General features: G+C 40.2%; 1 protein-coding gene across 3 annotated transcripts in view; it reads right to left on the minus strand.

Moving 5' to 3' along the window:
* The window catches only part of bsna (bassoon presynaptic cytomatrix protein a), a 184,465-nt gene extending 162,819 nt beyond the window's left edge, over positions 1-21,646 (minus strand). For all 3 annotated transcript variants that reach the window (XM_037771811.1, XM_037771814.1, XM_037771810.1), the window contains exon 1: positions 21,129-21,646. In XM_037771811.1, coding sequence (XP_037627739.1) covers positions 21,129-21,331 — 203 coding nt within the window. In that variant the 5' untranslated portion in view covers positions 21,332-21,646. The remainder of the gene's footprint in view (positions 1-21,128) is intronic.
* Between the last annotated feature and the right edge of the window lie 903 nt (positions 21,647-22,549).

The raw sequence follows: 22,549 nt of genomic DNA on the forward strand, positions 1-22,549 counted from the left end.
CTGTGCTCCTTTTGGGGGGAAGAAAACTCGCCGTCACATGAGAGAAGATGATGAAAAGCTGTTGTGTAGCGGGTTAACCGAGGCTTTCACACTGAGATTTGAGGCACATACGATACGTGAATCTTCACTGTCAGAGTGCTAAATGTCTAAATGATGCTGGTGACAGTGACTAGCATGGCTAGCTAACGTAACCTTAAGAGGAAGATTGCTGCATTAATACAGTCATACATTAACGTTATAGCAGCATCAGACTGTCGTCTCCAACTAAATCTCAGCTTATAGATCAAACAGTTGACTATTAACAGGCTGGTTATTTACAGACAACACTCAGCCTAACGGGATTCAATCAAATATGTATAGAAAACTGGATAACCAATATCCGGCCACTGTGTTGGGCGGTGGGAAGACTGAAGGGACATGACGGCGATCGACCTTAATTTATTTAGGTATCGCGAACGCTCAGGTTCAGGCAAGGTCGCAAAATAATTATTAGACGTGTGTTTAACAAGAGATGAATGCATACAAATTTGTCAAAATTACAATCCAAACAGACGTCAAATTGCACTGAAGTCTATGGGATCTTCGGTTTTCTTTCCCCCAAAAGGTGGAAATGTGCCAGTCTGATGTATACTGAGCGAAGGAGCTGTAAAGGACTGCTGGCTTCCACCCACACCTCCGTCATCCATGTTACTCTCACCATGTTATTAGATCAGTAGGAGGATTGCAAAGAAAGAAATAATAAATAAGAGTTCAATCACACTTGTGACGCCGCTCCCCCCTGTCTTGGAGTCCATCCTCTCCAACCTCAACAGGCAGTTGGCTGTGTGAGGGAGGGTCGTCAGCCTGATTCAGCTCACCTGGGTCTTCCAGGCTATAAAAGCTGCTCCATGTGCTCACTGTCTCTCTCTCCCATCCTACAGCACCTTCTTCTGGTTCTGCACCTTCAACGCCTCCACAGCACATATTGTACACCACACATCCATGTACTACTTTCATTTGCTGATCTACACACTCCATTGTTCACTTGAGTTAAAACTTCCTTATAGGCAGTATGTTTTTGGCATCATTGTGCAAAAATTCCATAATAACCTTTCAGCATATTGTAATTCAAGTGTTCTGAGAGAAAACTAGACTTCTGTACTTCCTTATGGCTCTGTTTTCAGGCTTTAGAAAATCTAGCCCGTGATTGAAGACTTTGACCAATCACAGGTCATTTCAGAGAGAGAGAGCGTTCCTATTGGCCGTGCTCCGGCTGGTGGGTGGTGCTTGGTATTTCCTCAACTGGATAAGAACTTTAGTTTGGATTAGAAATATATTGACGGTTAAGCTAAAGTATACAAAACCTGGGCAATGTGTCACTTACTGCTGGTGTATGTATTTAATAAAACATCTCACTAATAAACAACCTTCCTCTAATATATAAATAAGCATTACAGCAGTTCCATATTGCAGGGTAAATTATCCAGTCACAAAAAGGATGAAGAACTTCAAACATAGGACACAGACTTTCAGTTATCCTCACAAATATAAAACTATAAAAATATTAGTCAGTCTCTTTAGTGCAATGACTTAATAATGACTCTCAAACAAACTCCAAACTCTATTCATTTGAACTCCAGCTCAGTTTGATGTATTTTATCAGTAAGAAACAGGAGGACAAAACTGCTAAACATCAAGACACAAGTACAACATGAAATATCTCTGAAATATGAGTATGAATATGCATACACTCATCTCTCCTTTCCCCATGTTGAACACACTCCTCATTCTCCGTCTCTTTACAGTGTCTGCCCTCCTCACCCTCCTCGTCTCTCTATGATCTGTGTTTACAGAGCGGCTCGTTTAGCCTTAATAAGAGTCATTTCATAATTACTCTCATTAAGTCAACCAACAGGCCCACGAGGGGATCAACAAAAACAAAGGCAGCATTTTGTCTGCATCTTCTGTGTAAGTGAGCAAAAAGCAGAAACAACTTCACAAAAACACAGACGCACCTGAGAGGAAGGTTTGATCAAAAATACATGATTGAAGTCAAAATATAGACACATAACATTGGTCAGAAGCACCACATCAATCAAGACTTAAGCCGTATTAACATTAAGACAAGCATTAATAACCCTAATATTAACACAGAACTTTGGGAGAAGCTTAAAACTTTGTGCTAAATATACTTTCACAGACGTCCTCTAAAAGCTTCACAGCTACATAAATTCTTTAAAACTGAACGAAGACAGAAAAGTTCAAAATCAGAAAAGAAAAAAAAAGTCTCTGAAGCTTGTTTTAAATCACTGAAGATCACGAGGCAATATTAGTGGTTTTTACCAAAAATCAACACTCAATTTTGGTGAGGAAAAACTGGCATGGCAAAGGGGTCCCTTGACCTCTGACCTCAAGATATGTGAATGAAAATGGGTTGTATGGGTACCCACGAGTCTCCCCTTTACAGACATACCCACTTTATGATAATCACATGCAGTTTGTGGCAAGTCATAGTCAAGTCAGCACACTGACACACTGACAGCTGTTGTTGCCTGTTGGGCTGCAGTTTGCCATGTTATGATTTGATTGATGATTTGAAATGCAGTACCTGTGAGGGTCCCTGGACAATATTTGTCATAGTTTTGTGTTGTTAATTGATTTCCTATAATAAATATATACATACATTGACATAAAGTAAGCATATTTGAGTATTAAATACTTGACAGATGCATTTTGTTTTTCTTTGCACCTGACAAAAGAACACCTCTGTCTAATTCTCTATTCCCTTTTCACTTTTAAATATAATTTTCCCCGACCAGTCCTCTTTTTGCTCCACTAGCAGCAGCAGCAGCAGCAGCAGCAGCAGCAGCAGCAGCAGGCTATTTCATGCTGCGTGTGTAATAAAAGGATTAATTTGTGCTGCTCAGACTCAGAATGGGCAGTAAATGGGACAGAGGGATATAAATAGAGACTACCTCACTCAACACTTTCTATTTCCTGAAACAAGATTGCTGCAAAAGAGGCAAAAAAAAAAAAGCTGTTAGCAAATACAATCCACAATCATCATCATCATTATTATCACTATTTTGGTGTTCCTAATGAAGCATCTTTACTATGATTTGGCCTTAAGGGTTTTCCTTTTTCTTGCTTGATGTTGATGTCTGAGTGTAAACCAGAACGGACCAGAATAATAACTGTGATGACATGTTGAACATTGATGTAATAACATGACTGAGCATGAGGAGTCAACAACTTATATGAAACAGGCTGCACAAATGACTCCACAGCAAAGTTCCCAGTTGACCTTTAGTTAGGATTATTTTGTCAGACTATGTCCACGGTCAAAAATTAGCTTTAACGCTCAATAATTTGAATTATTTTTATTTTATTTTATTTTATTTATTTTATTTATTTTATTTATTTTATTTATTTTATTTATTTTATTTATTTTATTTATTTTATTTTATTTTATTTTCATTTATTTATTTATTTTTATTTTGTTATTCCCTTATCATAAACACTTTAATTACCCTCAATCTAGTTATCTTTACTAGAATCTTTACTTAATAGTTATTTTACTGTTAACAAACAATGAAATGATAATTAACAATGTTTACTAATTATTAGTAATGCTATAATTTATGTTATTTTAACAGTTTATTGTTGCACACATTATTACATGTTCTATTCTATATATTAACTATTTGTTAATAATTACCAAAGGATTTGTGAACCTTTAAGAAATTATTTGTAAAATATCTATAAACATCACACAGATAGATATATCAAATAGTTTTAATATTTTTAATAATTAATAAATACTTTGTAAAGCATCTGTAAACATTATTTAGATAGAAAGTTAATACTTTGTCAATGGTTAATAATTGTTTTCTGGTCCATTTATCTATGTAATGTTTGTTTTTTAAATAATTTCTTAAAGGTTTTTAAATGATTTGATTATCATTGAAAAATATTTAATATAGTATATAAAATGTTATAATGTGTGCAACAATAAACTGTTATTAATAGTTTACTAATGTAATCAGAAGGTAATTGTTATCATCTCCTATCAGCTATGATACAATATATAATTTATAAACTAATTATTCCACATTACACAAACGAATGAAAAAATAACAGAAATTACTAATAATTAGTAACCATTATTAATTATCATTTCATTGTTTGTTGAAAAAAAAATAACTATTAAGTATAAGTATACGTATAAAGTGTTATACCGTAGGTCCCCGTTTTGTTTCTTTGTTCTTGTTGCAAGAGAATATTTATTTCTGTTTAGACTTCATAGTCAATACAAGACTTATTTTAAACGGGTTTATTCCTGTATTTGATTACATAACATTTGTGTTGTTTGCCTTGTTAACTGGATGTCAGCAGTGACATCAGTGACAGATCATTTTCAGCCTTGACACCGTTTTATTTCCTTCTGAATGATTCTAATACGATTCAAAAAGTGTTTGGGTTAGTTGCCTGAATATCTGCAGTACAGTCCTAACAGGCTGCTGGATTAAATTAGAGGAAAAAAAATGATGCTCTACAGAAACAGATGGGAAAAATTGGTGCCAAGCTGAAAATGGTGCCATTAGGCTTTAGGTTGTAGTCGTGAAGTATTTGCTGCTGATTTGATTTTATCACGTTATAAGCCAAGAGGCTCACAGCTGGCGAGCACAAATTAGCACTAAGCTAATTTCACTTGTAATCAGACTCGTTGGTTAAAGGCTGCGTCGAGACATTGATCATGTTCAGTGGTTTCAATCCCAGATTGCCAGGTGATGTCTGAAACGAGATCCTGGGTTTTTAATTGGGCTGCGGAGGCCTGAAGGTCATGAAACTCAGCGAGCGGTCAGAGGACTCTGTCTCGTCTCAATACGGTGAGGATCAAATCAATAAGGGCGAGACTGGAGTTATGAGGTTGCTGTGTGACGGCGAGGATACGCAGCCCGTCCTTGGCAGAGCCTCAACACAACAGAACTGCTGAGCCACAATATGTCCTGCTGGATTTACCTCCTTCTCTCTCTCTCTCTCCTCTCTCTCTTTCTCCCTCCTCTCTCTCCTCTGCTCATTAACTGTCATACAGGACTGTCAAACAGAATCAGAGACGAGCAGACGGACTGCTCAGTCAGTGAGAAACATGGAGGTGTTGTACCAAAAGTGAAGTAGAGCTGCAGGGTTCGCAGACAGCTGCTCATTTCACAGCTCAAACACACCTCGCATTTGTCACTTGTAATTTCTGTTTTGTATAATTCCTGGCCTTTTTTTAGGAAAGAGCTTTTTAAAAACATTTTTCTTATTTTTTTTAACATCATATATTCCCACGATAGACTGTATATAAATATGCAAGACATGACAGCTCCCCAAAAAGTGAAGCCAAAACATCTGGATCGCCCCCTGGTGGCTGGCTGCAGTATAGGTCATAAATCCCGCCCCCTCCATGTTAGTGGATGGGACATGGGTCAAATACATTTTCCCAAAGATGGTATCTGTCACTTTAGGTAGTTATTATCATACTGATGTATGTTCAAGTGTTTAAATTTTGGTTTTAATTAGTTATTTGATGCTGTAAAAAGGGGGTGAGACGTCATGATTGACAGCTGCTCTGAGTGAAGTAGTCACTAGTAGTCAGATACTCAACTATAAAAGCAATATAACAAACAAAAGAGAATTAAAAAACAAAAACAAAAAACAAATGATTTGCAAGCAACAAAATTATAAAAAAGTTTTTAAAAGATTTTGATCATGTACGATATGAATGTGACTTTTACTTCTGGTAAAAGTCACATACATATGTGCGATTCCCTGTTCTGTTAATAATGGCATAACACTGTTGATTACTCTAATCTGATCTCAGATCAGGCATGGCGGATTCAATGAAATAATCCTATTCTAAAAGTATGTTGACTTTTGAATGCAGGTTCTATTTTAGTGAGTAACTCAGAGATTTTCAGGAAAAGGTTGTGAAACACCTGCTGAGAGCTGTAAATGCTTCATCACAGGTACGCGCTGCTTTCAGTAGGAGATATATAGACCTTCTGCACCGCTAAAGTTCACAGCCTGAAACCTCTTTGTCTCTTTGTGACAGACAATAAACTTTGCATTGGACCGACTCCCAACTGATACGGTACTGAATGCCTCTCTGACATCCTACTTTCACATCTTGCTTCTTTTCTTCTATTTCCTCTCTTCCTCTAACTCTCTCTATATTTTCAGCTCCACTTAGTTAATTTATTTTGTATAAAAAGCAACTGTTGACTGCATCTTTATCTTTCTATGACATATTGAGAATGTTTCTAAAAGTGGGGGCTTGAGAGAGGTTTTGTTTACCCGTGCTGGAACAGGGTTGGCTCGTTACTGGATTCATGTTTAAAATCAGACAAAGTCGGCACGATAGAAGCCGAAGCTCCTTTTGAAGCTGCCGGAGAAACTGCTGGAAAACCTTTGAACACATCAACTAAAGTGACCTAAATTCAAAAATCCCATTTTTCCCTAATTTTATGCTGATAACAAAAACATCCCATTTGAGTGTCTTTCGCTGTGCCAAACCCCCCCCGCTGAGTCCAAATGACTGCAGAGCACAACTGTGCTGAAAATTAAACTGTGTCATCCAGAGGAAAGTGTCGCTCTGCTCAGCTCTGCTCAGCTCTGCTCAGCTCTGTCAGCGAACAAACACAAAGTATTTTAAGAGACAGTGTGTAGGATTTGGCGACATCTGGTGGTGTGGTTGCAGATTGCAGCCAACTGAGTACCCCTCCACTCACTCCTCCCTTTCCAAGACTGCCGTAACGTGAGCCGCCGAGGCTAACGCCGTTCTCCTTGATCAGAGGCCATCCTTACCAAAAGGAACCAGTGGGCAACCTCTAGGTCTGAAAAGTGAAGCCAATGCAGAAGTGCCTTAAACTTGCATTCTTTCTAACAGCCAGCAGGGGGCGACTCCTCTGGTTGCAAAAGAAGTCTGATTGTATAGGAGTCTATGAGAAATTGAGCCTACTTCTCACTTGATGTATTACCTCAGTAAACATTGTAAACATGAGTTTATAATCTCAATCGCTAGTTTCAAGTCTTCTTTAATACAGCATGATGTTCATTTAGTAAATTATGGTTCCATTTAGAGTCAAATAAACCATAAAGCAGGGGATGCTTTAGGGCGTGGCTACCTTGTGATTGACAGGTCGCTACCACGGCGTTGTCCGGTCTGGGAGTTGTCTGTGTTTTCGTCTTACAACTTTAACCCTTTCACAGTGTGTTTTCAGTTTATGAAGTCTAAAAATGTTTTATTCAGCGTTTGATTGTACTTAGCTCCACCCTCTCGTGTCACTTCTGGTTGCAAAAAACTACGATGGCGATGGCCAAAATGTCGAAGTCGAGGCTTCATAACGGCAGTCCACAAACCAATGGGTGACATAATGGTGACTACGTCCACTTCTTATTTAAAGTCTATGATAATAACACTACTTTAGGAGCAACGCAAGACAGACGGCAGCTGGCGGTACCACGGTTTTGCACTTTGTGGCTCATGTTACCACAGTTTCACAAGCGTCTCGGAAAACTACGATGGCCTTCAGGTAGCGTAAAAACGCAAAAGGCTCTCTCTAGAGCCAGTGTTTGGTTTGTCCGTTCTGGGCTACTGTAGAAACATGGCGGAGCAACATGGCGGACTCCGTGAAGAGGACCCGCTCCCTATGTAGATATGAAGGACTCATTCTAAGCTAACGAAAACATGTCTTTTTTGTGCGATTTATTCGCAAATATTTTTTCGAACTGTTGTTTTTGTTATGAGTACTTTCACAGAGGCTCCGTAGTCCGAACCTAGACCACAAACTTTATTACTCCTTTCAATCTTGACAAAGGCAGCACAGACCAGGTCCACTCCTTCCGTTCTTACCTTTCACAATAAAAGCTCTAAGACATATAATATTCGTAGGTGAGTATTTTGTATTTTCGTGACGTTTATTCACAACAGTTTCAGGTGTATACACTACATTATACAGTAGTTATGAATATTATATTCCATTGCTGCTAATAGATCCCCCTAATTGTTACACACTGGTCCTTTAATGAATTTAAAATGGAGAAATGAATGGATTGAGTTTAAATTCAACTCTGCATGTTGTCACCATGTTTTACTGACATAACTTAATTGATTTAGAGTCATGGGTCTGTGTTTGTGAACAAGACTGTTTTAAGAGTCTGCGGGGTGCTGAGTTTTGTAGTTTCTTTTGGGGCTTCCAGCAAGAAAAACAATTTTCATCCCCCATCTTTGAATAAACCACACTGAAGGGTAAAGCATAGAGCAGTAAATCAGTCTAATGTCCCGTAACAAACAAATAGAAAAGGTTGAAACTTATTGACTATGAAAAAACACCCATTCATCAATAGGCTTCACAATACAAGAGGAAAAGGCTAATGTGATGCACGAAAACACACAAACAGCGTACTACTGTTGTTTGTTCCAGGTACTGTGCTGTGTAGGTACTTCTCAGCTTTAACACACACACACATAGTGTACGCACACACACCATATTCAGCCACAGCATCAATACAGGTAACATTTACTGTCAGGTGGCGACAACATAATGAGAAAACTCGGCATGACCTTCGCTAGTGCAGCGGGGAGAAAATGGCAGAGCACAGCATAATATTCTCTGACAAACAAATGAAAGTCAGAGGAAATGTATCCCCGACTGAACGAAACAAACAGCGAGTGTAGGGCGCCGTTCACCCACGGGCATCATCACAGTATATGGACAGAAGAACAGAAATATATACACTTCATCAGCATTTAGTAGTCATAAAAATATACCTGATGTGTTTTAGCAAAGAATATCATCATTCGTCAAATTCAACATGTGCCACATTTGGCTGGAAGAAAGTGAAACAAGTGTTGTCATCAATCTCAGAAATAAAGAAATAAGGGTTAAAATGTAAGTGAAAATCATTTCAAAAGCATTTTGTCAACTGATGACTTGTCTGTATTTCCAGCTCTGGGAGCAAAAGATTTTTCAGCCAATAACATGTATGTCAGGCTGTGTATTTGTACAGTATATATCCCATGGATGTATTAGAAGAACTGGATACAGCGTTGGAGGCGGGGCCCCAGTCATTCCTATGAGAGTTGCTCATTGGCACATGAAGTCTAAATGGCTCGACTTCCATCTGGAAAAGTACCCGGATCTTGGCAGATGTGATGAATGGCGGAGTAGCGTCCGGTCGGTCACATGACTCGGTCACGGGGTCCCAACGTCACGCCGTCGTCACGTCTTGCGCTCCAGCCTCGGTCTGGGTCTCACTCACATGAACGGAGGAAGGGAAATAACTCTGGATTCAGCTATTAGTGCGTTTTACAACTTTAAAAACGTAATTTTTTAAATAAGGGATATTAGAGTTCGTACTGGGAAGTTGATTCACCTCAAAAAAATGTATCCTCTGAGTTACAGACATCTCTTTCCCAATATAAGTCTATGGGAAAAAGTATTTTTGGGTCCAATGGCATCACGTGACTGACATGGAAGTTGCAGTACCGCCGTTTGGCCACTACGAAAGTCCTGATCGACGACCGGCGCTCTACCTGGGGGCTTGATATATCCCACAAAATCAATTTGTAAGTAATTAATATAATCGTGAACCAGGAAGTATAATTAGCAGGAAACACCGCATAGCCATTCAGGTCAGGGTGGATGGGTGGGTCAAAAAATACCAGACTTTCACCCAGGAGATTGGCATTCATGTCCCGTGTGAAACCAGAAGTTAATCTTGATTTATTTGTCATGTAAGTTACATGCTTAATTAACACCACTTCCCAATTTATTTTAACCCAAACCACGATCTTTTCCCAAACCTAACTAAATAACTTTCTTGCCTAAACCTAACCAAGTTGTTTCCCATGAAGACAGAAGTTTATTTTGAGAAGACTGTATGCATGTAACGAGCGTAAATTGACACGTGTTGGGCATTCATAGGAAAATGAATGAAAAAAGGAGGAATAACTTTTTCGGAAGATATCTGTTACATTACATTACGTTACTAATTACAAAAAAAGCCATGTAATTTGCATTCAGTAAATGTCTACTTTTCAAAGTAACCTAACCCAACTCTAACATTATGTATGAGTGTGATCTAGTGGAGGTTAGACATCTTGTTTCAGACACAAACAGTGTTGTCTGGCAGACATAGTAGTTGACCTACAGACAGATATATTGAGGACCGTTCCTTTGTGCCATTGTGCACTGAATGTATGCTGTTATGTATTCCTGCTCAGTGCAGAGCAAAGCAGCTCAACACTCTCAATGCTTTCATTATTACAAGAAGTGGCTTATTGGTTAATTGTTTTCCATGCCAGGTCATTTACATGGTTTAAACCTCTCTGATCCAAGCCTGCAATGTCGGATTGAAAACGGTAAATACAGGCCGAAGGGAGACCGAGCACCTGTATTCAGGTAAATGTCAGGGCCGGCTGCTGTGTGTCTCCGTGTCTGGAGAGTTGGTTCAGACCAGAGTCGGCTTATTAATCGTCCCCTGTTGTGCCGGTTTTCTGGCAGAGACGGAGGAGCTGTGCAGCTCGCTCGTTGACCCTGCAGATTTTCGCAGTGCGTCGGGTCACGGCTCGCCTCAGAGTCAATCAATTTGTTAACACCAGAGCTTCGCCCGGACAGGATTTCTTGGCAGGGTGAGAAGACCCCCTCAACACGACACCAAAACGCTCCGTGTGAAACCAATAGTTGTGAAATTCCTCCAGGGAGCGTGGAAATGTATGTAAAATATTTATACTGTCGTTCTGAACCTCTTCCAAATAATGACTAATATAAAGCTTCTATATAACGCAAACCTCTTTCTGTCATTAGCAGAGGAAACACAGTCACATACACTGTTTAGTGCTATATGGGTCAGCAGGGAGGATGGAAATATATTTCAATGCCTTTGTGTCATCTTGAGTTTTAAAGTGTCCCTTTGTGCAACTCTTTATTTAGTCACACTAGAACCAAAATTAGCATACAGTGAAAAACATCGTCTGATATATCTAGTTAGCAAAATATTGAAAAATTTTCAATCAGTGCTTATTGGTAGGATTTATTACAATGTTTCCCATTGGAGTTTGTTCATTTAAAAAGATATAACTGATCAAAAAGCCCAACTCAGAATATTTCTGACACATCAAAAGTACTATATGTCTGTTTCAGCCAATAGCTCAGCAAATAAATGGTCTCTGACGGTTAGATCTGATCTTAATGATGTGTTTTGAGAGGTTATTAAAGAGCATGAATAATAACTACGTTGTGAAAAGCCCTTTTCTGGCCTTGAAGGGCTAATCAGTGAGCTATGGATAGTTTTTCTCTGTTGTGTAATGTTTTGGTACTAAGTAGCCTTTCTTAAAACCAAGTTTTTCAAAAGGAAACGCCCACTCAGCCACAAAAAGCAGTGACATAAGTTACCAAAGTAAGCTAATCGAAGCTAATCAATAAGGTTATGAATAATGTGAACGCTAGCACTAGCTGAGTCAAAGTTAGCTGTGATCAGTTTGGAAATAACTGAAAGGGTTGGTTCGGATTTTTTGGTTGTATGTATACTACCACGCTAAAATGATTGCTTTTGTGAATGTAGTCTGGTGGCGATATAATGGTTTCAGTTCCCCGTTGGATAAGGCTCATCTGGCATCGAGGTAAAGCGGCTGTGGACGGGAGCAGCAGAAAAACATATTTTCGCCACCAAAAAAGCTATTTTTATAATGTTTTCACAGCTTTACCTCTCCATCAGACAGCCCTTTCCAACGGGGAACTGCAGCCATTATATCGCTGTCATCCAAGCCACCAGACTCCATTCACAAAATTATTAATTTTATCTCTTAGAACACCGGAATCCCTGGTCTACCGCTGCATCGATCGGTTAGTTTCTTTGTGTTATTGTGTGACTTTCAGATCTGAACTAACGTGGCGTCCACAGCAGTACATTGCTTAGCTTCCGTGCCGCTACTCCTGTCTGCTTCTCCAAACTAGGAGCGTGCCGACCACCATCTGAGTTACTGTAGGTAACGTCAATACACTGACTATAAGGATGCATATATATACTGTATATGTAGCAGAGTCATCATGCAGAAACCTGTCAGGTCACATGGGAAACGTTTTTAAAAAACATACATACTTGACCAAAATTTGTATGTTCAGATTTGAATACATAAGGAACACCACTGGGAAGCTACAGAATGATATAAAAACCTCAAAAAGTTTAAATAATGGACACCCCTTTAAATAAAACCAGAGTAATGTTTTGTGAGCTCTGTTTGGCCTTATAGTGGAGACCAAATTAACTGTTCCTAAGTCTTTGAAAGCTCCTTTTTGACCCTGTGTTAGATTTAGGACTAAAACTGTTTAAGGTCTGGATACTCCACCCTGGCATCATTGCGGAAACTTGCAGCGCTGGCTGAGGTGGTTCAGGCAGCGCTGCACTCTGCTCACTACATGAGGTCAGGGCCGAGTAGACCGGTGTCTGTTACAAATCCCTGCTGAGCCCTGGAAGGGGACTGACAGCCAAAACCATGAAGCTTCCCCTAATCTGGACTTTTGATCCTTCATTCACAGAGATTTAAAGGGTGTGGCAAGTTCCAACCCATCTGTGGAATGAGCTGAAAAAAACAAACATTCACTTTTCATGCTGAAACAAATGCGTGGCTAAAATATCGTAGATGTTATAAACTTCTCCATGCAGTCTTTAGCTCATTCCACGCTTGTTGTCATTCTTAGTAGTGTCTCTTACCTGTGTTCTAGTGTGCATTGCATTGACTTCTTGCCCTTTTGGGTAAAGTCCATCCCAGTCTACGTATACCAGGACAAATTCCTGCACGTTCACTTTGTGACTGCAGTATAGTTTTCGATCTCCTGGTTAAAGCATCCAACAGATAATCCATTATCCAGGAGCATCTTCCCTGTGATTCCACAGATTTCACCTCTCGTCCTGCTCAGATAGCCGTATCGTTTCTCTTCAGTTTATTTCTGGGTTTCACTCATAAGCTCCAGCGACAGCATCTATTTGCTGAAAACCAATACTGTCTTGGGCTGTGATATTGTGCTTATTGCCATCTTATCTCCCGATGCAGCCACCCAAACACATTTAGTATTTGGAGGCTCCCGCAAACATGTCCTCCTGATAACAGGGCGTGTAAATATATAGAGAGCCTCTGTCTGTCTCTCGCCCACTCTGTCACACATTCACAAACACACAAGTCATCAAAATCTCACTTTTCAAGACCGCACACTAACACGCCCACAGAGAGAAACACATTCTCTCTTATTTTCGTTCACAATCCCGCTCCTACAAGTCAACCTACAATCTCCAGGACAGTGTTTTTTTCCAACTGTGTGGTTTGAAATCCCCCACGAAAGGACTGAGAAGACACAGAATTTACAATGATGAGATTAGAGAGAGAAAGCTTGAGGCAAAATGTGCTTTTTTTTTAGTTTAGTAAGGCGGAACCCAACCTGCTGCTGCATTTTCATCAGAAACCTTGAATGGTTTGTTGTCTCTGACTGTGTGCATTTTCATCAGAAACCTTGAATGGTTTGTTGTCTCTGACTGTGTGCATTTTCATCAACGTTGTGTTTAAAGTACTATATAAATAAAGTTGAGTTGAATTGAGGTACTGCTCTGAAACCTTTCCTTGTTGGTGCATTCAGGTACGCTCGGACATCTGAGACAAACAACAACCGTAAATGTAAGAAATTACATTATTCCCTGTATGAATTTAGAGAAAATCCATTACACTACCTGGGGAACAAAGAGTCAATTTTACAAAGTGTGGCTCCCCTTCTTGACATTTTTGGAGAAACCCACTACAGTAATCTCTAAGTACTGTAGCCTGCTTTATTTATTTAATTAGTTATTTCCTATTTTTATTATTATTATTATTAATATTATTATTATTATTAGTAGTAGTAGTAGTAGTAGTAGTAGTAGTAGTAGTAGTAGTCTTTTCTTTTTTTGTCTTTTTATTTATTTTTATTTTCCTATTCTACTTTTTTAATTTTCTTTTTCCTTTATATTTTCTGTTGCTATTAAGCAAATTTTAGATACATTTCTTGAGTGAGTGTTGTTAAGAAAAACAAAAATTCTTTACCAGTTACTGTCTTATTCATTATTGACAATCAGTAAAAAAGACCTTTGAAACAAATAAATATATAAATAACTAAATAAATAAATAAATAAATAAATAAATAAATAAATAAATAAATAAATACAAAATAAGTAGTGTTATTATGGTAAGGACAGCCTCTGAGCGAGGCGAACGCGGTTACCGCGGTTTTGCACTCGGTGGCTCACGTTAAAAAAACAAAAAAGTATGCATTGTTGGTTTCACACAGGATCTGAACCTCAGCCTCCTGGAGGTGAAAGTCCTGTGTTTTGTGTCCCATTCATTGCCCCTGACCTCCACCCCTTATAGAGTTTCACGCTGTCTATACTACAGCGTCTGCCTTCCGCTTCTGCTCCTATCATAAATAACGGACGCAGAGGTTGCTGTCGTTTTCTGTTATACCTCTTTTTTATCTATTCTACCATGTGAATAGATGATACAACCTACTAGTGGGTGTAGTAGGGCCCTACTGACCCACATCTATGGGGCTTATAACCACCAATAACAGCTATTTAATGGCCTGATAATAGAAACTGAAATGTTGCCCTACTTCTACTCAGCATCCCACTCGATCATTTTCGACCTCACCCTCGATTTCAACAGCAAAAGACTAAAGGGCAGCCGGTGACCAGCCCACTCAGCACATCAGAAACGGAATCGTATGCTGATTGTGAGAAAAACAAAAATCCCGTCACTCTGAGCACGACCGTCAGCAAAAAGCCTCGATAACAAACTCAGTCACACCGAACACGGCGGTGACAGGCTGCTGCTTTTCTGCACGAGGTGGAAAAACAAAGTCACACTGTATCACACAAACACACATCCTACATGCATGCTTCTCTGGAAGGTGAAAATTGGTCTTAAGTGTGAAGCATGTCGGAAAAAAGAAGAAATACAACAAACTCAATGTTCACACACTCTGTTTCTCTCTCCAACACACTCACATATTCACACTCTCCTACACGAGTCGTCTCTCTCTGTCTTTCTCACTTACACACAGCTTGATAAGTGTGTACAGGGAATAAATCGCGATTTGGTTGCAAGTCATCGAGCTGCGCTTCACAGTTACTGATCATGTTCACAACAGTGTGTGTAACATCAGTGCCCCTCGGTATTGTAGACCGACGTACCCCTCTTGCGATTTGGACGTTTCGGGGATGGCGTGTCAATATACGCTCGTTAGATGCATAGTGTCCTTTCAAAAATAAACTTCAGTTTTCACAGGAAGTTAGGTTTAGGCAACACAACCACTTAGTTAGGGTTAGGAAACGGTCGTGATGGACATTAACTTCACTGACCAGCAGCTCATGTGACTCAAGGGACGTACCAAAATAAGTCAACGCTGGGTTTTAGTTTCACACGGGACGCGGACAGCGGTCTCCTGCAGGTTGAAAGTCTTGTGTTTGTTTGACCCATCCACCTCACCTCCTTTCCGCATGCTTTAAGTGGACTGCCACGTTATTAATACTACGTCACTTGCGCCGACCGTTGAATAACGTTGTGGGTGGGTTTACATTGGAGTTAGTGACCGTCACATGCTGTCGCTGAAGGGTGCCTCCGTGCGTCGGTTTCCGATGCCGAGGGGCTCCTCCCTATGCAGACTATCATTCATCATTTGTGATGAAAACAAATATAATCTGCAACAAAATACGTTTCCCTTGAAACGTAATTCACAATGCAGTTTCATTGTATTGAAACTTGTTTTTTTAGGAGACAGGGCTGCACATGTTGTACAACATCTATAATGGTAGTACAATACATTAAAAGAAAAATGTTGAAAACCAATTATAGATAAAACAGAAATGTATTTTCTGAGGCATGTTTAAAATCTGATTCAACTCTTTTCAATATAATGTATTTTTGTTTGTATTGCTGGTTGTCCCTGGATGCTCCCTGAGCTGGAGGAACAGTCTTATACACCTTGTGATGAATCACTACCCCATCACTACCTTCCCCTTTCACGTTTTGTTTTCCCCATAGTACACTACACTTGATCTTTTTCCACCAGCTTCTCTTCCCTCCTTCTTTCCTCTCATCATTCACCTCCTTCAGTTCTCTTACTCTCTGTATCTCTCTCTCTCCTTATCTGTCCTCCCATACCCTACGAAGCACTACGTTGTATCTCATTGTAAAGACAGAGCCATTTATAGGCTGCAGGTTATTGGTTGAGAAGGGGGCGGGAAGGGAGGCAGAGAGATAAGGGTGGGGGGGGAGGGATGTTCTCAGAAGGAGGGAATGTACAGTATATTTGCAGAGGCTGTGCTGTCAAGAAGACTGACAGCATTACTTGTTTCAGTAAATGCCCCCAAGGCCACATGTACGTTCAGGTGACAAAGCTCTTTCCCGGAAGTGAGGTGAGAGAGTTCCCCTAACCTTAACAAAGTAGTTATTTAAACCCAAACCACAATGTTTCCCTAAACCCTACAAATGATGTTGTCCAAATAGCCGATATGACCTGAATGTTAAAGCGTAATACTGGAGAAACAGGAGCTAATACGGAGTGTTTCAGACAGAGGCGCTATAGTTTATTTCAAGTCAAACATAAGGCATCTCACTGCTTTTAAAAAACATGAGTACCAAATCTGTATTCATCCGCAGCTGAATTGGTCCCCAAAAATGCACTCTTTACTCCTGTTTGAGTGTCTATTTGCACCCGTGAAAGCATGTTTGCATGTTTAAATATTTACGTCTTGAATTTCCCTCGGGATCAATAAAGTTACTATCTATCTATCTATCTATCTATCTATCTATCTATCTATCTATCTATCATGTTCATTAGGAACCGATGGGTTTGGGATTGAGTGCCACAGACATGGGAGGTTATTGTCAGACCAACACATTGTTGGTTTTGCTCTTTCTATTAGTTTTTTGTCAACATGTTCTCATCCCAACTGGTCATATACTGACACTTTGTAAGACCCCTCAGCATCACTTTTCTTTTCGCTTAATGTTGTGAATTAATCAAAAACACTTGCTTAGGTTTAGGCAACAAAACCCCTTAGTTAGATCTAGGAAAAAACATCATGGTTGGGCTTAAAATCACTCCCTTTTTACAGTTCAAATGTGACTTGATGGTGCACGAACGAACAGCTGATTGTAAAGTGAAACTTAACACACGGGACACGAACAGCGGTCTCCTTGACGAAAGCCTTGCGTTTGTTGGACCCATCCACCTCCCCTCACACCTGCCCTGTGTGTCTGTTTTGCTCTTTATCATATATCACCATAGCACTTTCCCTGTGCTTCTGGGTTCATGGGTTTACGTTGTAGTTAATGGAAAGCTTGGTGCGTCTTCTACCGCCGCAAAAGGGTGCCTTGTGCAGCTGTATCAAACGTTGACGGCCGTCGGTATTTGATGCCCGGGGAATAAGAACGAGCTGGTTTTGTCGACCATAAGAAATCTGAATAGTGGCAGCTTTGTCCTTTAAATACCATTGTCATAAGGCTTTACATTATCATTGTAAATAGCACAAAATGATAAGTGAGTGGTACGTTAATTTAGAGGCAGAGCGAGAGAGAGAGGGAAAGCAATTGAATGAGAAGGATAGGAAGAAAGAAAAGGAAACTCAGAGAGAATAAAGACTACAAGTGTGCACAGGATATAGAGAGAGATGGAGAGAGAAAAGGGGAGAAGGAAAAGAGAAAAGCAAATCCTGCGAGTGTGCAGAGGAGACGAGTAGAGAGAGAGAGTGATGGGAGCAGGCAGCGAGGCAGAGCGGTGCAGAAGAAGGAGGGAGTGTGAGAGAGTGTGTGAGAGCGAGAGGGGCGGGGGGGCGAGCAAACACGCTCTGCACGTGATCCAATCTGTTCACATGGCCTTGTATTACGCCGTTATAAATACTTAATGTGAGGCACTTCATGCCGCGAAAAAAAACCTCGCCTTTTATCCAGAATGGATTTGAAAATGTGGGCGCCGATTTTGCCGGAGTGCAGAAAGCTGCATCTTACATGGAGTATTTTGATAAAAGCAACAAAGAAGAAGAGCACATCACTGTGAAACAAGAGAAATGCAGAAATAATGCATCATGTTCAGCTCTGTTGTCGTTCATCGGAGGCGAAGTGAAGCTGTCATCTGCTCTCTGAGTCCCTGTGTTATATAATGATGGATAGGCCCTGTGCTGCTCTGCTCTTCTCTCCTACAGAGGCATGAATCAAACCCGGGATGTGTCCTAAATATAACCTGCACACACACACACCCTGGTGTGTTTGTAGGCCAGCTAAAGCCCTACTCTGGTAATATTTCCACAAAACGTCAACCCTGATAAGGTCTCTATACGGCAGCCTGGCTGCAGAGTTTATGGATGAGGTGGTGGAGTAAACTGGGATTCCTGGATTGTAGCATACGTGTTAGCTGAGCCAAGCTAAAGGAGAGACTGGAGCTGTATATGTGGGCCTTTGCTCTACATGGGCTATGTACTTTAATATGACGTGTGTCTATACTGTGCAGCTGTGCAGATGTTACGTCAGGTCATGTTAAGCTATGTTAGGACTCATAGTATGTCACGGTGTGATGTTACGTGATGCTGCAACACAGTCTCACGGCAGTTCATGAAATAGTCACAAAATTAAAACAACATTTTATTCGTGTACGTAGACACGGATTTTCCTTTTTTTCTTAACGCTCAGCACGACTTTCAACGTATTTTTTGTGCGTTTTCCTATGAATGTCCAGCAACACATGATGCACGTGTCAATTTCCGCTCCAGTCTTTTCAAAATAAAACTACTGAGTTGGGTTTAGGAAAAGATCGTGGTTTGGGTTCAAATAACAGCGGAAGTGCCGTAACTTAAGTACGGAAGTTTCGTGACATATAAATCAACTTTGACTTCTGGTTTCACACGGGACACAAACATCGGTCTCCTGGGTGAAGTCCTGTGTTTTTTGACCAGCCATCCACCCCGACCTCCTCCCTATGTGGCGTTCGCCGCTCTCTATGCTTCCCAGTTCACAATTACGTGGATTACATATGAATTGATTTCGGGCTGACCATCACAAAAGAATTTTGAAATGTGCATCTATGTACACGAATCATAAATTTTGTGACTATTTCACGAACTGTGCGACTGGGCTGGAAGGTCAGGGCTATGTCATTGCATGTTATATATATATGGTAAAACAACTTCGAACCAGTGTACTTGAATACACATTAAATTCAATTTTCATATATGTAATGCCCTTGAAAAAGACTGACATTCATATTATGTTGAGTACTGGGCTGCAAATATTTGGATTACGGTAAATAAGAACTGCAATCCCATTTCACTTGACATGTTGCGTAATGTATTTAGACTTTTTTACTCGTGTGTATTGTATATTTGTATCTTTATCCTGCCAACTCCCGCATGTTTACATCTTGTATTTTATTCTGATGTTCGTTAACGTGCTTTGTCCCTCTCAAATAAACAAATAAATGAAATGAAATGGATTAGAAAAGTCAAAAAATTGCCTTTTTTTCCTATAAAATCTGGTTGTATGTGTAAGGAATATAATGATTTAGTGGCATGTTACAGTGCTGCTGTTGATGTTATGACATGGTATGCTTATTATAGTATCCAGTAGATGTTGAACTGGGAGACACCAGATAATATGTGAGATGAGATTAAAAATGGAATTTTGCTTATTATAATTGTGATATAGCTTAATTTGGTATAATGTTATATATAGCCCTATAAGGGCACAGTAAAGGCTTTGATTAGACAGGTTTGATCCGGTACGGTATATGGGATGTCGGTATATAAGCACCATCTTCTACTCTTCTTCTACGTCATTAACGGGAAACGTTGCTGACAGTAGGCTACACACACACACACACACACACACACACACACACACACACACATCATCAGCAAACACGCGCCTACATAGCCAGGCAAGCCCCTCAACGTACACACACACACACACACACACACATCCAGCAGCACCCTTATCCTCTCATCCATCCATGCGTATATGGAGGCTCTGCATTTTTTCTTATTCTTATTTTATTCTAACGTTTTTATCTATTTTGTTGTTATTATACTGTTAATTTGCACCAACAAAACCAAAGCAAATTCCTAGTGTATACATTTTACACCTGGCAATAAACATGATTCTGATTCTGATTCTGATTCTGATTCTGATTCTGATTCTGATTCTGATTCTGATCTCCAGCACAAACCACTAAAAAACGTCCAGATGATGGTCACGTTTCATAAATGATAATGAAGAAAAAACGAGGGGCGTGTATTATTTCTCATCCACACGTCTCCATTCAGCACAATAACGCACACAAGGAGGAGGAGGAAATACTATTCCAGCTCCAGCAGCACATGACACCAGCGGAATAAAATCACAATCTACACCAAAAACAGCCTTAAGATGCTTGCAGTTGATGACAACCGTAACACAGGAGCACCGTGGTTGTAAAGCCACCTTATAACATGCAATGTCAAACATGTTTTTGGTGGGAAACACGTTAAAATGAGCTGCAGCTGGTTTCAGCACCTCGGACAGCTCCACAGATCTCCTCTGCTGTTAATAACACACCATCAGATGCTCTATTTCCTCATCAAAACCATGCACAGGAGAGAAGGGAAACCATCTGTAACACCCTTTTAAAGTCATATCTCTAAAAATCTGAACCACATGACACCAGCGGAATAAAATCACAATCTGACACCAGAAATGCTTTTCAGGTGATGATGCACATTAACATGATGGAGCACAGGAGCACCAGGGTTGTAAAGCCAACCTTATAACATGCAATGCCAAACCATGTTTTTGGGGGGAAACAGGTTAAACTGAGCCGGTGCAGCTGGTTTCAGCACCTTGGACAGCTCCAGAGATCTCCTCTGCTGTTAACAACACACCATCAGATGCTCTATTTCCTCCTTAGAATCATGCATGAGAGAGGGAAACCATATATTACCCCCTTATAATGTCATATCTCTAAAAATCTGTCCATCAATCCGTGTTTTGGGGGATGTAGTAAAACCCAGTAAGCCTTTTCCTGAAACATCCACTATCGAGCTGCTCCTACCTCGTCATCCCCATTCCCATCCCGGTCCCGGGGCCTCCGATCATCCCTCCCCCGGCAGCGGTTCCGTTGAGCGGCTTCATGTGCTGTCCAGCCCCCGGTGGTCCTCCTGGTCCTCCAGCGGGCATCACCGAGCCCATCATCCCGGCGGTTCCTCCCGGCTCCCCGGGCTGCCCGCCGCCCTCCATGCTCGCTTCGTTCCCCATCTCGGCTCAGGAGAGACGGGAGGGAGCTGGAGAGAAAGGTAGTAGGAGGTCAAACCGCGCGGTGTCGCTTCTATATCTCTATGTTTTTGTATATATATCTATATATATAATCGGTGAATGGATGAAAAGGGGGGAGCGAAAAACTGAGAGAGCGAACTCAGCGTTGCTCCTCCATCACCGCCATCATCATCATCATCATCCTCAGCTTCAGGACCAGTTGGGCTGCCTCCTCCTGACGCGATGGCGGGGGCGCGCAGCGCGGCCACGCACTAGGAGGATGGGAAATAAAGGCGCGCATTCATGAGGCGAGAGAAAACCGAGATTAGATTAGATTAGATCAAAGGTCAGCAACCTTTACTATCAAAAGAGCCATTTATGGCCAAAAAATAAATAAAAAAGTCTGTCTGGAGCCGCAAAACATTTGAGCATTGTGATGAAGGTAACACAGTTTATAGTCTAAGTATATAGTATTTATGTCTAATGCAGTGAGGGCCAAAGAGCAAATATACTACGGAGTATTAGGGCCACACTTAGGGAAAAAACATCTGAGATTTACAGAATAAAGTCATAATATTACAAGAAAAAAGTCATAATATTACAAGAATAAAGTCATAACTTTACGAGAATAAAGTAATAATATTACAAGAATAAAGTAATAACTTTATGAGAAAAAAAAGTCGTAATATTACGAGAATAAAGGCAGAAGTTTATGAGAAAAAAAGAAAATAACACAAAAAATTACTACTTTATAATATTATGACTTTATTCTCTAAATCTCAGATTTATCTTTTTTCCTCAATGTGGCTCCAATACTCCGTCGTACCATAGGCCTACAACAATGATAAATAAAAATTAAAATGCAAACATAAATTAATTTCCCCTAATTGTTTTTAAAAATCCACAGGGAGCCACTGGAGAGGGACTAAAGAGCCGCAGGTTGCAGACCCCTGGATTAGATCAAAGTTAAATGAGCCCCCGTGGGCGAAATTGGGGTCGCAGCAGCAGCAAAGATTAGGATATACAACTGGAGATCATCATAAGGAAAATAAACCCAAATAGAAAGATAATTCAATTATATTTCTGTATTTTATCCCTCAATATTGCCTCCCTCTCTGTTCATAACTTCTTCTTTTTTTACTGTGATGTTCTCTACATTCAGATTTATGCTGTCGTATAAAATGGGTAGACTGATTTTAGGCTCCTAATCCCTGAATGAAG

Source organism: Sebastes umbrosus, chromosome 6 (assembly GCF_015220745.1).
Source record: "Sebastes umbrosus isolate fSebUmb1 chromosome 6, fSebUmb1.pri, whole genome shotgun sequence".
Taxonomy (NCBI): Eukaryota; Metazoa; Chordata; class Actinopteri; order Perciformes; family Sebastidae; genus Sebastes; species Sebastes umbrosus.